Source organism: Pristiophorus japonicus, chromosome 12, assembly GCF_044704955.1.
Source record: "Pristiophorus japonicus isolate sPriJap1 chromosome 12, sPriJap1.hap1, whole genome shotgun sequence".
Taxonomy (NCBI): domain Eukaryota; kingdom Metazoa; phylum Chordata; class Chondrichthyes; family Pristiophoridae; genus Pristiophorus; species Pristiophorus japonicus.
In genome coordinates, this window is record NC_091988.1 from 202,282,850 (window position 1) to 202,299,738 (window position 16,889).

The window sequence follows — 16,889 nt, forward strand, 5'->3', positions numbered from 1 at the left end:
TGGGCAGAGAATTCCACAGATTCACAACCCTCTGGGAGAAGAAATTCCTTCTCAACTCGGTTTTAAATTGGCTCCCCCGTATTTTGAGACTGTGTCCCCTAGTTCTAGTCTCCCCGACCAGTGGAAAAAACCTCTCTGCCTCTATCTTGTCTCTCCCTTTCATTATTTTAAATGTTTCAATAAGATCACCCCTCATCCTTCTGAACTCGAACGAGTAAAGACCCAGTCTACTCAATCTATCATCATAAGGTAACCCCCTCATCTCCGGAATCAGCCTAGTGAATCATCTCTGTACCCCCACTAAAGCTAATATATCCTTCCTTAAGTAAGGTGACCAAAACTGCCGCAGTACTCCAGGTGCGGCCTTACCAATACCCTGTACAGTTGCAGCAGGACCTCCCTGCTTTTGTACTCCATCCCTCTCGCAATGAAGGCCAACATTCCATTCGCCTTCCTGATTACCTGCTGCATCTGCAAACTAACTTTTTGGGATTATTGCACAAGGACCCCCAGGTCCCTCTGCACCGCAGCATGTTGTAATTTCTCCCCATTCAAATAATATTCGCTTTTACTGTTTTTTTTTCCAAGCTGGATAACCTCACATTTTCCGACATTGTATTCCATCTGCCAAACCTTAGCCCATTCGCTTAACCTTTCTAAATCTCTTTGCAGCCTCTCTGTGTCCTCTACACAACCCGCTTTCCCACTAATCTTTGTACCATCTGCAAATTTTGTTACACTACACTCTGTCCCCTCTTCCAGGTCATCTATGTATATTGTAAACAGTTGTGGTCCCAGCACCGATCCCTGTGGCACACCACTAACCACCGATTTCCAACCCGATAAGGACCCATTTATTCCGACTCTCTGCTTTCTGTTAGCCAGCCAATTCTCGATCCATGCTAATACATTTCCTCTGACTCCGTGTACCTCTGCAGTAACCTTTTTGTGTGGCACCTTATCGAATGCCTTTTGGAAATCTAAATACACCACATCCATCGGTACACCTCTATCCTTGAGGTGTAAGGGGAAAAAGTCACTGGTCGGCGTAGTTTATAGGCCACCAAATAATAACTGCATGGTGGGGCGGGCAATAATCAAGGGAATAATGGAGGCATGTGAAAAAGGAACGGCAGTAGTTATGAGGGATTTTAACCTACATATCGATTGGTCAAATCAAATCGCAGGGGGTAGCCTGGAGGAGGAATTCATAGAATGCATACGGGATTGTTTCTTAGAACAGTATGCAACAGAGCCTACAAGGGAGCAAGCCATTTTGGATCTGGTCCTATGCAATGAGACAGGAAAAATAAACGATCTCCTCGTAAAAGATCCTCTCGGAATGAGTGATCACAATATGGTTGAATTTGTAATACAGATTGAGGATGAGGAAGTTGTGTCAGAAACGAGCGTACTATGCTTAAACAAAGGGGACTACAGTGGGATGAGGACAGAGTTGGCTAAAGTAGACTGGAAACACAGACTAAACGGTGGCACAATTGAGGAACAGTGGAGGACTTTTAAGGAGCTTTTTCAAAATGCGCAACAAAAATATATTCCAGTGAAAAAGAAGGGCGGCAAGAGAAGAGATAACCAGCCTTGGAGAACCAAGGAAAGAAAGGAAAGTATCAAATCAAAGACCAATGCGTATAAGATGGCCAAGGTTAGTGGAAAACTAGAGGATTGGGAAGATTTTAAGCAACAGCAAAGAATGACTAAAAAAGCAATAAAGAAAGGGAAGATAGATTACGAAGGTAAACTTGCGCAAAACATAAAAACAGATAGTAAAAGCTTTTACAGATATATAAAATGGAAAAGAGTGACTAAAGTAAATGTTGGTCCCTTAGAAGATGAAAAGGGGGATTTAATAATGGGAAATGTGGAAATGGCTGAGACCTTAAACAATTATTTTGCTTCCGTCTTCACAGTGGAAGACACAAAAACCAATCCAAAAATTGCTGGTCATAGGAATGTGGGAAGGGAGGTCCTTGAGATGATCACTATCACTAGGGAGGTAGTGCTGGACAGACTAATGGGATTGAAGGTAGACAAGTCCCCTGGTCCTGATGAAATGCATCCCAGGGTATTAAAAGAGATGGCGGAAGTTATAGCAGATGCATTTGTTATAATCTACCAAAATTCTCTGGACTCTGGGGAGGTACCAGCGGATTGGAGAGCAGCTAATGTAACGCCTCTGTTTAAAAAAGTGGGCAGGCAAAAGGCAGGTAACTATAGGCCGGTTAGTTTAACATCTGTAGTGGGGAAAATGCTTGAAACTATCATTAAGGAAGAAATAGCGGGACATCTGGATAGGAATAGTGCAATCAAGCAGACGCAGCATGGATTCATGAAGGGGAAATCATGTTTAACTAACTTACTGGAATTCTTTGAGGATATAACGAGCATGGTGGATAGAGGTGTACCGATGGATGTGGTGTATTTAGATTTCCAAAAGGCATTCGATAAGGTGCCACACAAAAGGTTACTACAGAAGATAAAGGTACGCGGAGTCAGAGGAAATGTATTAGCATGGATAGAGAATTGGCTGGCGAACAGAAAGCAGAGAGTTGGGATAAATGGGTCCTTTTCCGGTTGGAAATCAGTGGTTAGTGGTGTGCCCCAGGGATCAGTGCTGGGACCACAACTGTTTACAATATATATAGATGACCTAGAGGAGGGGACAGAGTGTAGTGCAACAAAATTTGCAGATGACACTAAGATTAGTGGGAAAGCGGGTTGTGTAGAGGACTCAGAGAGGCTACAAGGAGATTTGGATAGGTTAAGCGAATGGGCTAAGGTTTGGCAGATGGAATACAATGTCGGAAAGTGTGAGGTCATCCACCTTGGGAAAAAAAACAGTAAAAGGGAATATTATTTGAATGGGGAGAAATTACAACATGCTGAGGTGCAGAGGGACCTGGGGGTCCTTGTGCATGAATCCCAAAAGGTTAGTTTGCAGGTGCAGCAGGTAATCAGGAAGGCAAATGGAATGTTGGCCTTCATTGCGAGAGGGATGGAGTACAAAAGCAGGGAGGTCCTGCTGCAACTGTACAGGGTATTGGTGAGGCCGCACCTGGAGTACTGCGTGCAGTTTTGGTCACCTTACTTAAGGAAGGATACACTAGCTTTGGAAGGGGTACAGAGACGATTCACTAGGCTGATTCCGGAGATGAGGGGGTTACCTTAAGATGATAGATTGAGTAGACTGGGTCTTTACTCCTTGGAGTTCAGAAGGATGAGGGGTGATCTTATAGAAACATTTAAAATCATGAAAGGGAGAGACAAGATAGAGGCAGAGAGGTTGTTTCCACTGGTCGGGGAGACTAGAACTAGGGGGCACAGCCTCAAAATACGGGGGAGCCAATTTAAAACCGAGTTGAGAAGGAATTTCTTCTCCCAGAGGGTTGTGAATCTGTGGAATTCTCTGCCCAAGGAAGCAGTTGAGGCTAGCTCATTGAATGTATTCAAGTCAAAGATAGATAGATTTTTAAGCAATAAGGGAATTAAGGGTTATGGGGAGCGGGCGGGTAAGTGGAGCTGAGTCCACGGCCAGATCAGCCATGATCTTATTGAATGGCGGAGCAGGCTCGAGGGGCTAGATGGCCTACTCCTGTTCCTAATTCCTATGTTCCTATGTTCCTATCCGCCATGCTCATTATATCCTCAAAGAATTCCAGTAAATTAGTTAAACATGATTTCCCCTTCATGAATCCATGTTGCGTCTGCTTGATTGCACTATTCCCATCAAGATGTCCCGCTTCTCCAGAACTCTACCTCTCTTTCATCCTTCAAGGCGCTCCTTAAAACGCTCCTCTTTCCTGCGCTAATTTCTACTTATGTGGCTCGGTGTCAAATTTTTAGCGCATAATACTCCTGTGAAGTCACTACCTTAAAGACACTATATAAATACACGTTTTTGTTGTTGTTCAATGAGATCACCTCTTGTTCTTCTAAACTCCAGAGCTACTCAATCTAGCCCCATTCTACTCATTCTTCTGGCTCTATGGTCCATCCTATGGCCATTCCCTTTAGTATTTTAATTGGCGAGGGATTTCATTTATAGTTTGAATCAGTGATCAGGGTCCAGGAGAGGTGAGAGTTTGGGGCCCAGAAGAGGCGAGGGCCCGGGGGCAGCACGGGCCCAGCCCACACTCCGATATGTGTGTGCGCACTAGGTCCGTGCAGCAGAGCTGGTCTCCAGTCGTCCTGGTTAATCCTTGCCACTGGACCAAGCCCGTGTGGTGGCTAATGTGCAACGGTCACCACACTTTAAAAAAATCCACGCACAGGCATCTTCCACCCTTCAGGATGTAGTTCAGGATCTGGAATATTAGGTCCTTCATTGAAACATCTGTGAACTCATCCCTTTTTTGGCGTGGAAGCAAGTCACCCTCGTTTCAAGGGACCGCCTATGATGATGATGATGATGAATCAGTGATCGTTCCATACCCGGAACGAGGTGCAGAGCTAACCCCTCCCCTTACTGAGCCGTTACAACTGTTGGTCAGTCTAGGTTCCCAGCGAAGTTTCTCTTCCTGATCCTGATCAATGCTCCAGCGAGGATCGATGGATAGGATCAGGGGGTGGGTCGGGGTGCGGGAGGGAAATACAAACTGATATTTTCTCCTTCCTACCGTAGAGGCCTTCATTAAATTAATTAAGTACAGCAATATCAACACACAGACCCACAGACCCACAGACACACCCACACACAGACCCACACTCACACACACACACACACACAGACCCACAGACCCACAGACGCACACACACCCACACACCCACACACAAACCCACACACACACACACAGACCCACACACACACACACCCACACTCACCCACACACACACACAGACCCACACTCACACACACCCACACACCCACACACAAACCCACACACACACACACAGACCCACACTCACACACATACACACACACACACACAGACCCACACTCACACACACACCCAGACCCACACACACACACCAACACACAGACACCCACACACAGACACACTCACACATAAACACACAGATCCCCCCCACCACACTCACACTCACACACACACACACACACATACACACACACACAGACCCACAGACACACACACAGACACACAACACACAGACACCCACACACATACACACACAGACCCCCCCCACTCCCCACACTCACACACACACACACACAGACTCACACACACACACAACACACAGACACCCACACACATACACACACAGACCCCCCCCCACTCCTCACACTCACACACACACACACACACACAGACTCACACACACACACAACACACAGATACCCACACACATACACACACAGACCCCCCCCCACTCCCCACACTCACACACACACACACACACACACACACACACACAGACCCCCACACACACACAGGCCCACACGCACAATGGACTGGAGTTTGCTGGCTGGCCTCCCACATTCTACCCTAAGTAAACTTGAGGTGATCCAAAACTCGGCTGCTCGAGTTCCTAACTCGCACCAAGTTCCACTCACCCATCACCCCTGTGCTCGCTGACCTACATTGGCTCCCAGTTAAGCAACGCCTCGATTTCACAATTCTCATCCTTGTTTACAAATCCCTCCATGGCCTCACCCCTCCCTATCTCGGTAATTGCCTCCAGCCCCACAACCCCCCCTGAGATGTCTGCGCTCCTCTAATTCTGCCCTCTTGAGCAACACCGATTATAATCGCTCAACCATCGGTGGCCGTGTCTTCAGCTGCCTGGGCCCCAAGCTCTGGAACTCCCTCCCTAAACCTCTCCACTTCTCTTTCCTCCTTTAAGATGCTCCTTAAAAACGATCTCTTTCACCTGCGGTAATTTCTTCTTATGTGGCTCGGTGCCATATGTATTTGTTTTGTCTTATAAAACTCCTGTGAAGCACCTTGGGACATTTTACTGCATTAAAGGCGCTAAATACAAGTTGTTGTTTTTGTTGTTGTTCGTAACAATTATCAGCCAGATTCGGTTCATCAAATTCCGACCGCTCCCTGGGCAATCAGACATTTCGCTCTCTCTGCTGCACAGTTAACCACTCAATATAAGTTTTCCAAACTATTATTTAGCTTGGCATCAAAGGTGGAATTTGATGACAGGGTTATTATGGGACTTAAGCTGTGTAAGTAGAACTCTTTCTGAAACATCTGTGCAGATCTAGATCAATACATTGAGTACAGGATCATACCTTGAATCCGGGCATCCCAGGAGGGCCAGCAGGACCAGCAGGGCAGACAGCTGGGCACTAGTGAGAATCAAACAAAGAGACGTTATCAATCAATACCAATTATCAATCAATATCAGCTATCAATCAATAGCAATAGTCAATCAATATTCGGGGTCATTCAGTATCAACTGTCAATCAATAGGATCAACCAATATCAGCTAACAATATCAATTGTCAATCAATATCCATTGTCAATCAAGTTCCATTGTCAATCAATATTAATTGTCAATATCCTCCGTTCTTAGTTTCTACATAAAACTATCATTGATCATTAATACTTTCAAAAACGAGGATTACACGTTGACCTTTTGCCTCTGGAAATTGTATTTGAACCAGAGGATGCCCCTCTCTCTCCTTTGCTGGTTTTAAGAGTGTGCCAGGAAATGAGTTTGGACAATCTCAATGCATTCGCATCACGATCGAGAATCCAAAATCTTTCTGCTTCATCCGTAGCTCTCCCAACACCAGTCGTGGAGTATGCACATGGCCAGATTCTTCCTCTTGTGGGGCACTTTACACTTGTCGGCATTAAATGCCATGGCCCTTTGTTCTGTCCACACATATGAACTCGGTAACATTCTATAATCTCTCAGCTGCCACTTCCGATTCCACTGCGCCTCAGAGTTTGGCATCATTTGCAGATTTGACCATTTTGCATTGAGTTTCTGAACCCAGGTCATTGATGTCAATTAGAAAGGGCACTGCTTCCATCACTGAGCCCGCAGGTAACAAACTCAGTACTTCCCCCTGCACCCCCCGCCCCCCACTCTGATACACTCCTCCAATGAGTCCACCTTTTCACCCAGTTTCTTATCCATTGCCAGGGTTTACCCCGAATCCCCCACAGCTTCGAATTTATTGAATAACCTGTTGCATGGAATTTTATCCAAAGCCTTTTGGACGTTGGCACGCGCCATGGGGACAGAGTAAGGGGGAGTGGGACAAAGCGGATAGCTCTGACACAGGCATGGTGGGCAGAATGGCCGCCTTCTGTGCTGTATCATTCTATGTTATTGGACCAACTAAAGTCCGCATGTCAGCTCCTCAAAGAACTTGAGGAGGTTGATCAGACATGATCTTCCCCTTCTGGGTTATGGTTGAATAGATGATCCTCAGGCTTGCTCCGAGTAATTAATTCCGTTACTTTATACAGAACTGAAACAACATTCCTGGATCAGCCTGTTTCTAATTGACTGGGATCTTCCCAGTGCCCACTGATTCCCTCATATTGTTTGTCAATGACTCACAAAGGCCCTCCCTTGTCTCTCTCAGCTCTGTGATTGCACCAGTGTGTTTATAGGGGCGAAGGAGCGGCAAGAGTCCGGAGAGGGAAGTGACTGGGGCCCAGGAGAAGCGTGAATCTGGGGCCCAGAAGAGGCAAGGGCCAGGGTCAGCACGGGCCAGCCCACACTACGATATGTGTGCGCGCTCGGTCTGTGCAGCAGAGCTGGTCTCCAGTCATCCTGGTTAACCCTTGCCACTGGACCAAGACCTCGCTCTGTCAAGCCCCGTGTGGTGGCTGGTGTGCAACGGCCACCCCACGTTAAAAAAATCCACGCACAGGCATCTTCCACCCTTCAACATGGAGTTCGGGATCTGGAATATTAGGTCCTTCATTGAAACACCTGAGAACTCATCCTTTTTTGGCGTGGAAGCAAGTCATCCTCGATACGAGAGACCGCCTATGATGATGATGATATGCAAATGCACACGAGGCCCATACTTGAGAGAAGGTCACTCTGTGACCAGTTACCTTTATTAGCAAGACCTCAAGTGATGAAAGTGGGTGGAGCTTCCTCTTTTATACCTGAAAGTCCAGGTTAGGAGTGTCTCCCACAAGTTCACCCCCTTGTGGTCAATGTTCTCAAGGTGTACAACTTAGGTCAGCTTATACATGGGTTACAATGATAGTTGAATACATGACATCACCTGCCCGCCAAAGTCTTATTAGGATCATAGGTTAAGTCTCTCTGGTGGTTTACGCTGCCTTGTAGAGCGCCTGAGTTGGGGCTCCGGTTGTTGGCCGATGGCCTGAGTGTCTGCTGTTTCGGAGCCTCAGGCCTGTCTGGACTGCCCACAGTGACTGGGCTCTCCTCCACTTGGTTCCGGTGTTCGGTCACCTGTGGTGGAGTAAACTCTACATCGTGTTCTTCCTCTGCTTCTTCTATGGGGTTGCTGAACCTCCTTTTAGTTTGATCCACGTATTTGCGGCAGATTTGTCCATTGGTAAGTTTAACTACCAAAACCCTATTCCCCTCTTTGGCAATCACAGTGCCTGCAAGCCATTTGGGCCCTGCAGCATAATTAAGGACAAAAACAGGGTAATTGACATCAATACATCGCACCCTCGCATTCCTGTCATGGTAGTCACATTGTGACTGACGCCTGCTCTCAACAATTTCTTTCATAGTAGGGTGTATAAGGGATAACCTGGTTTTGAGCATCCTTTTCATTAGCAGCTCTGCGGGTGGAACCCCTGTGAGCAAGTGTGGTCGGGATCTATTGGCCAACAGGAGGCGTGATAAGCAGCTTTGTAGGGAACCCCCTTGGATTCTGAGCATCCCCTGTTTGATTATCTGCACTGCTCGTTCCACCTGGCCGTTTGAGGCCGGCTTGAACGGTGCCGTTCTAACATGGTTACTTCCATTGCCTGCCATGAAGTCCTGGAACTCAGTGCTTGTGAAGCACGGGCCATTGTCGCTGACCAAGACATCCGGTAGACCATGGGCGGCGAACATTGCCCGTAGACTTTCTACCGTGGCAGAGGATGTGCTTGAATTTAAAATAGCACACTCAATCCATTTGGAGTAGGCGTCTACAACAACCAAAAACATTTTCCCATGAAAGGACCTGCGTAGTCCACATGGATGCGTGACCATGGCTTGGCGGGCCAGGACCAGGGGCTAAGGGGGGCTTCCCTGGGTGCGTTGCCCAGCTGAGCACACGTGTTGCACCTGCGAACACAAAGTTCCAGGTCTGCATCTATCCCTGATCACCAAACGTGTGACCTGGCAATTGCCTTCATCATGACAATGCCCGGGTGCTCCTTGTGAAGTTCTCTGATAAACACCTCTCTGCCCATCCGGGGCATGACTACTCGGTTTCTCCACATTAGGCAATCGGCCTGAATCGAGAGCTCATCCTTGCGCCCATGAAATAGTTTAAATTTCTCAGGGCATGCCCCATACGTGGCTGCCCAGTCCCCATTCAGGACACATTTCTTAACTAAAGGCAGTAGCATGTCTTTATTTGTCCAGACTTTAATCTGACGGGCTGTCACAGGTGAGCTTTCACTTTCAAAAGCTTCAACAGCCATGACCATCTCAGCATCATGCTCAGCTGCCCCCTCAGTGGTGGCTAGTGGGAGCCTGCTGAGTGCATCGGCACAGTTTTCTGTGCCCGGTCTGTGCCGAATTGTGTAGTCATAGGCGGCTAACGTAAGTGCCCACCTCTGTATGCGGGCCGATGCATTCGCATTTATGGCCTTGTTGTCGGCCAAAAGGGATGTTAGGGGTTTGTGATCTGTCTCCAGCTCAAATTTCCTGCCAAACAGGTGCTGGTGCATTTTTTTTACTGCATATACACATGCTAGCACTTTCTTTTCTACCATCCCGTAGCCCCTTTCTGCCTGGGACAGACTTCTGGAGGAATAAGCTACCAGCTGTAACTGACCATTGGCATTCACATGCTGCAACACACACCCGACCCCATAGGACGACGCATCGCATGTTAAAACTAGTTTCTTACACGGGTCATATTACATTAACAGTTTGTTGGAGCATAAAAAATTGCGTGCTCAATCAAAAGCCCTTTCCTGGTGTCCCCCCAGACCCACTCGCGACCTTTGCAGAGGAGCACGTGTAGCAGCTCTAACAGCGTGCTCAATTTGGGAAGAATGTTACCAAAATAGTTCAGGAGTCCCAGGAACGAACGCAGCTCCATCGTGTTACGGGTTCTGGGTGTTCTCTGGATCGCTTCCGTTTTGGACGCAGTAGGTCTGATCCCATCTGCTGCTACCCTCCTCCCCAGGAATTCTACCTCTGGAGCTAAGGAGATGCACTTCACCTTTGTCAGTCGCAGCCCTACCCGGTCCAGTCTGCGTAGCACCTCCTCCAGGTTGTGGAGGTGTTCTTCAGTATCACAACCCGTGATGAGGATGTCGTCTTGAAAAACCACCGTCCTTGGAATCGACTTGAGGAGGCTTTCCATTTTTCACTGAAAGATCATGGCGGCCGAACGAATCCCAAACGAACATCTGTTATCCCCTTGTGTGTCGTGATGATGGTCAGCTTCTTCGACTCACTCGCCAGCTCCTGGGTCATGTAAGCTGAGGTCAGGTCCAATTTTGAAAAAAGTTTTCCACTGGATAGCGTTGCAAAGAGGTCCTCCGCTCTCGGTAGCGGGTACTGGTCTTGGAGTGACACCCGATTGATGGTGGCCTTGTAATCGCCACATATCCTGACCGACCCATCCGCCTTGAGCACCGGCACGATCGGGCTCGCCCAGTCACTGAATTCGACTGGCGAGATGATGCCTTCCCTCAGCAGGCGGTCCAATTCTTTTCCCGCATCACGTACGGCACCGCTCTGGCCTTGTGGTGTACTGGTCTGGCGTCCAGGTTTATGTGAATCACTACCTTGGCCCCCATGAAAGTGCTGATGCCGGGTTGAAATAATGAGTCAAATTTGTTCAGGACCTGTGAGCATGATACTCGCTCCACAGAGGAAATTGCATTGACATCGCCCCATTCCTTGTGGTCAATGTTCTCAAGGTGTACAACTTAGGTCAGCTTATACATGGGTTACAATGACAGTTGAATACATAACAGATGATGTTATTGGTCTGCAGCTTATTCACAACCTCTGCTGACCCAGTATCAGAGTCTCGCAGTGCACACGCGTGTGTGTGTTTGGCGTCACATGGCACATTGTAAAAACCTCTGTGTTATATGCAAATTATCTTCTGTATTTATCAACGAGGATCTTCACAACGAAGTGCTGAATGTTGTTGGCCTCTAGGGATACAGGTGTGTCTACCTGTCTATCAGAACATAAGAAATAGGAGCAGGAGTAGGCCATTCGGCCCTTTGAAGCTGCACCACCATTCAATAAGATCATGGCTGATCTTCTACCCCAACTCCACTTTCCCCCACTATCCCCATATCCCTTGATTCCCTTAATATCCAAAAGTCTATCGATCTCTGTCTTGAATATACCCAACCACTGAGCCTCCACAGCCCTCTGGGGCAGAGAATTCCAAAGATTCACCACCCTCTGAGTGAAGAAGTTTCTCCTCATCTCCAAAATGGCCGACCCCTTATTCTCGACAGTTACCTTCTCTGTGTATGCAATCTACTGAACCTTGGCTCAGTTGGTGAGTAAGAAGGTTGTGGTCCCACTCCAGAGACCTGAGCTCATAATCCAGGCTGACCCTCCCTGTGCAGTACTGAGGGAGCGCTTCACTGTTGGAGGGGCAGTACTGAGGGAGAGCCGCACTGTCGGAGGGGCAGTACTGAGGGAGCGCTTCACTGTCGGAGCGGCAGTACTGAGGGAGAGCCGCACTGTCGGAGGGGCAGTACTGAGGGAGTGCCGCACTGTCGGAGGGGCAGTACTGAGGGAGTGCCGCACTGTCGGAGGGGCAGTACTGAGGGAGTGCCACACTGTCGGAGGGGCAGTACTGTGGGAGTGCCGCACTGTCGGAGGGGCAGTACTGTGGGAGTGCCGCACTGTCGGAGGGGCAGTACTGAGGGAGTGCCGCACTGTCGGAGGGGCAGTACTGAGGGAGAGCCGCACTGTCGGAGGGGCAGTACTGAGAGAGAGCCGCACTGTCGGAGGGGCAGTACTGAGGGAGTGCCGCGCTGTCGGAGGGGCAGTACTGAGGGAGTGATGCACTGTCGGAGGGGCAGTACTGAGGGAGTGATGCACTGTCGGAGGGGCAGTACTGAGGGAGTGCCGCACTGTCGGAGGGGCAGTACTGAGGGAGTGCTGCACTGTCAAAGGGGCAGTACTGAGGGAGTGCTGCACTGTCGGAGGGGCAGTACTGAGGGAGTGCCGCACTGTCGGAGGGGCAGTACTGAGGGAGCGCTGCGCTGTCGGAGGAGCAGTACTGAGGGAGTGCCGCACTATCGGAGGGGCAGTACTGAGGGAATGCCGCACTGTCGGAGGGGCAGTACTGAGGGAGTGCCGCACTGTCGGAGGGGCAGTACTGCGGGAGTGCCGCACTGTTGGAGGGGCAGTACTGAGGGAGCGCTGCACTATCGGAGGGGCAGTACTGAGGGAGCGCTGCGCTGTCGGAGGGGCAGTACTGAGGGAGCGCCGCACTGTCGGAGGGGCAGTACTGAGGGAGTGCTGCACTGTTGGAGGGGCAGTACTGAGGGAGCGCTGCACCGTCTGAGGGGCAGTACTGAGGGAGCGCTGTACTGTCGGAGGGGCAGGACTGAGGGAGTGCTGCACTGTCGGAGGGGCAGTACTGAGGGAGCGCTGTACTGTCGGAGGGGCAGGACTGAGGGAGTGCCGCACTGTCGGAGGGGCAGTACTGAGGGAGCGCTGCACCGTCTGAGGGGCAGTACTGAGGGAGCGCCGCACTGTCGGAGGGGCAGTACTGAGGGAGCGCTGCACCGTCTGAGGGGCAGTACTGAGGGAGTGCTGCACTGTCGGAGGGGCAGTACTGAGGGAGCGCCGCACTGTCGGAGGGGCAGTACTGAGGGAGCGCCGCACTGTCGGAGGGGCAGTACTGAGGGAGCGCCGCACTGTCGGAGGGGCAGTACTGAGGGAGTGCTGCACTGTCGGAGGGACAGTACTGAGGGAGTGCTGCACTGTCGGAGGGGCAGTACTGAGGGAGTGCTGCACTGTCGGAGGGGCAGTACTGAGGGAGCGCCGCACTGTCGGAGGGGCAGTACTGAGGGAGCGCCGCACTGTCGGAGGGGCAGTACTGAGGGAGTGCCGCACTGTCGGAGGGGCAGTACTGAGGGAGCGCTGCACCGTCGGAGGGGCAGTACTGAGGGAGTGCTGCACTGTCGGAGGGGCAGTACTGAGGGAGCGCAGCACTGTCGGAGGGGCAGTACTGAGGGAGCGCCGCACTGTCGGAGGGGCAGTACTGAGCGAGCGCCGCACTGTCGGAGGGGCAGTACTGAGGGAGCGCCGCACTGTCGGAGGGGCAGTACTGAGGGAGTGCAGCACTGTCGGAGGGGCAGTACTGAGGGAGCGCCGCACTGTCGGAGGGGCAGTACTGAGGGAGCGCCGCACTGTCGGAGGGGCAGTACTGAGGGAGTGCCGCACTGTCGGAGGGGCAGTACTGAGGGAGCGCTGCACTGTCGGAGGGGCAGTACTGAGGGAGTGCCGCACTGTCGGAGGGGCAGTACTGAGGGAGCGCTGCACCGTCGGAGGGGCAGTACTGAGGGAGTGCCGCACTGTCGGAGGGGCAGTACTGAGGGAGCACCGCACTGTTGGAGGGGCCGTCTTTCAGATGCGATGTTAAACCCAGACCCAGTCTGCCATCTCAGGTGCCGATCCCATGGCACAATTTCTGAGACAGGCAGGGAGTTCTCCCCGGTGTCCTGGCCAATATTTATCCCTCAACCAACACCAGTAAAAGCAGATAATCTGATCATTGATCTCATGGCTGTTTGTGGGATCGTGCTGTGTGCAATATAGCTGTCGTGTTTCCTACATTGCAACTGTGACTACGTTTCATAGGGGGAACCTTTTGGGACATCCTGAGGATATGAAAGGTGCTATATAAATGCAAGTTTTCCCTTTCTCTCCAATTGTAAAGACTACTTCCTCAGCAGTTCTTCGTTTTATGGTGGTTAACCGGTACAATGCACTTGGCTGCACTGAGCACACACAGTCACTGAACACAAAAAGCTGCTGGAAAACTTACAGAAAAGTCCCCACTGCCTTCTCCGGTGAAAAGTCCTGGGAGACCCTGAAAGACAAAAGGATAAATGCTGTTCATGTTAAAATGTGGCTTCATTGCATCAAATAAGATTCATTTCTAAACTTAATGGGAGGTGAAAGTAGTCTTTGGCCATGTCGCGGAGCGAGCTCCTAGTCAAGCGGCAGCACCCTTCACAGTGCTTGCGATGTCCCTTGCCAGTGACCCCAATTGGCAAGGCTTTGGTCACAGGCCAATCTCACCCCCTCATATCTTCTCCGACTTTACTCCCCTTTTCCCCGTGGACAGGGGCTCATCCTGGGCTCCGACTCTCTGCCAGCATCTCAAGCTGCCTGCGTGAGCCGTCACAGCAAGCGTCGGGGAGCTATTCCACTACGGAGGGCGTCACAGTCAAACCTGACCCTATCCTCACTCAACACTGAGAGCGCGGGGGACGCAGATTCAATAGTAACCTTCGAAAGGGAATTGGATACAGAGTTGGAAAGGAAACATTTGCAGGGCTAATGAGGAAGAGCGAAGCGGCAGAGAGCGACTCATTGGATCGCTCTTTCAAAGAGCCGGTACAGGTACGATGGGCCGAATGGTCTCCTTCCGTGCTGTGTGATTTGTGTATTCACCAGGTGGACACCTTCACCTAGGCAGCACTGGCGAGAGATTAGGACGCCTCCAAATGCTGTGCTGTCTGAGCTTTAGCTGACCTATACACGCTGGGCAGCACGCTAGGGGTCCCTCTGAGCCCCCAGGGCAGCAACCTGGCGATTCAATCGCCCGCTCTGTGTGTACGACTCAATCTCCCGCTCTGTGTGTCGGACTCAATCTCCCGCTCTGTGTGTACGACTCAATCGCCCGCTCTGTGTGTACGACTCAATCTCCCGCTCTGTGTGTACGACTCAATCGCCCGCTCTGTGTGTCGGACTCAATCACTCGCTCTGTGTGTACGACTCAATCGCTCGCTCTGTGTGTACGACTCAATCTCCCGCTCTGTGTGTACGACTCAATCGCCCGCTCTGTGTGTCGGACTCAATCACTCGCTCTGTGTGTCGGACTCAATCGCCCGCTCTGTGTGTCGGACTCAATCGCCCGCTCTGTGTGTACGACTCAATCACTCGCTCTGTGTGTCGGACTCAATCGCCCGCTCTGTGTGTACGACTCAATCGCCCGCTCTGTGTGTACGACTCAATCGCCCGCTCTGTGTGTACGACTCAATCGCCCGCTCTGTGTGTCGGACTCAATCGCCCGCTCTGTGTGTACGACTCAATCGCCCGCTCTGTGTGTACGACTCAATCGCCCGCTCTGTGTGTCGGACTCAATTGCCTGCTCTGTGTGTACGACTCAATCGCCCGCTCTGTGTGTACGACTCAATTGCCTGCTCTGTGTGTACGACTCAATCGCCTGCTCTGTGTGTACGACTCAATCGCTCGCTCTGTGTGTCGGACTCAATCGCCCGCTCTGTGTGTCGGACTCAATTGCCTGCTCTGTGTGTACGACTCAATCGCTCGCTCTGTGTGTACGACTCAATCGCCCGCTCTGTGTGTCGGACTCAATCGCCCGCTCTGTGTGTCGGACTCAATCGCCCGCTCTGTGTGTCGGACTCAATCGCCCGCTCTGTGTGTACGACTCAATCGCCCGCTCTGTGTGTACGACTCAATCGCCCGCTCTGTGTGTACGACTCAATCGCCCGCTCTGTGTGTACGACTCAATCGCCCGCTCTGTGTGTACGACTCAATCGCCCGCTCTGTGTGTACGACTCAATCGCCCGCTCTGTGTGTACGACTCAATCGCCCGCTCTGTGTGTCGGACTCAATTGCCTGCTCTGTGTGTACGACTCAATCGCCCGCTCTGTGTGTACGACTCAATCGCCCGCTCTGTGTGTACGACTCAATCGCCCGCTCTGTGTGTACGACTCAATCGCCCGCTCTGTGTGTACGACTCAATCGCCCGCTCTGTGTGTACGACTCAATCGCCCGCTCTGTGTGTACGACTCAATCGCCCGCTCTGTGTGTACGACTCAATCGCCCGCTCTGTGTGTACGACTCAATCGCCTGCTCTGTGTGTACGACTCAATCGCCCGCTCTGTGTGTACGACTCAATCGCCCGCTTTGTGTGTACGACTCAATCGCCCGCTCTGTGTGTCGGACTCAATCGCCCGCTCTGTGTGTCGGACTCAATCGCCCGCTCTGTGTGTACGACTCAATCACTCGCTCTGTGTGTCGGACTCAATCGCCCGCTCTGTGTGTACGACTCAATCGCCCGCTCTGTGTGTACGACTCAATCGCCCGCTCTGTGTGTACGACTCAATCGCTCGCTCTGTGTGTCGGACTCAATTGCCTGCTCTGTGTGTACGACTCAATCGCCCGCTCTGTGTGTACGACTCAATCGCCCGCTCTGTGTGTCGGACTCAATCGCCCGCTCTGTGTGTACGACTCAATCGCCCGCTCTGTGTGTACGACTCAATCGCTCGCTCTGTGTGTACGACTCAATCGCCCGCTCTGTGTGTACGACTCAATCGCCCGCTCTGTGTGTACGACTCAATCGCTCGCTCTGTGTGTACGACTCAATCGCTCGCTCTGTGTGTCGGACTCAATCGCTCGCTCTGTGTGTACGACTCAATCGCCCGCTCTGTGTGTACGACTCAATCGCCTGCTCTGTGTGTCGGACTCAATCGCCCGCTCTGTGTGTACGACTCAATCGCCCGCTCTGTGTGTACGACTCAATCGCTCGCTCTGTGTGTCGG

At 51.1% G+C, this 16,889-nt stretch overlaps 1 protein-coding gene across 1 annotated transcript in view; it reads right to left on the reverse strand.

Moving 5' to 3' along the window:
• The window catches only part of col9a3 (collagen, type IX, alpha 3), a 160,472-nt gene that overhangs the window by 80,133 nt on the left and 63,450 nt on the right, over positions 1–16,889 (reverse strand). The window contains exons 10-11 of the mRNA XM_070894907.1: positions 14,141–14,185; positions 6,221–6,277 (exon numbers count right to left, since the gene is read on the reverse strand). Coding sequence (XP_070751008.1) covers positions 6,221–6,277; positions 14,141–14,185 — 102 coding nt within the window. The remainder of the gene's footprint in view (positions 1–6,220; positions 6,278–14,140; positions 14,186–16,889) is intronic.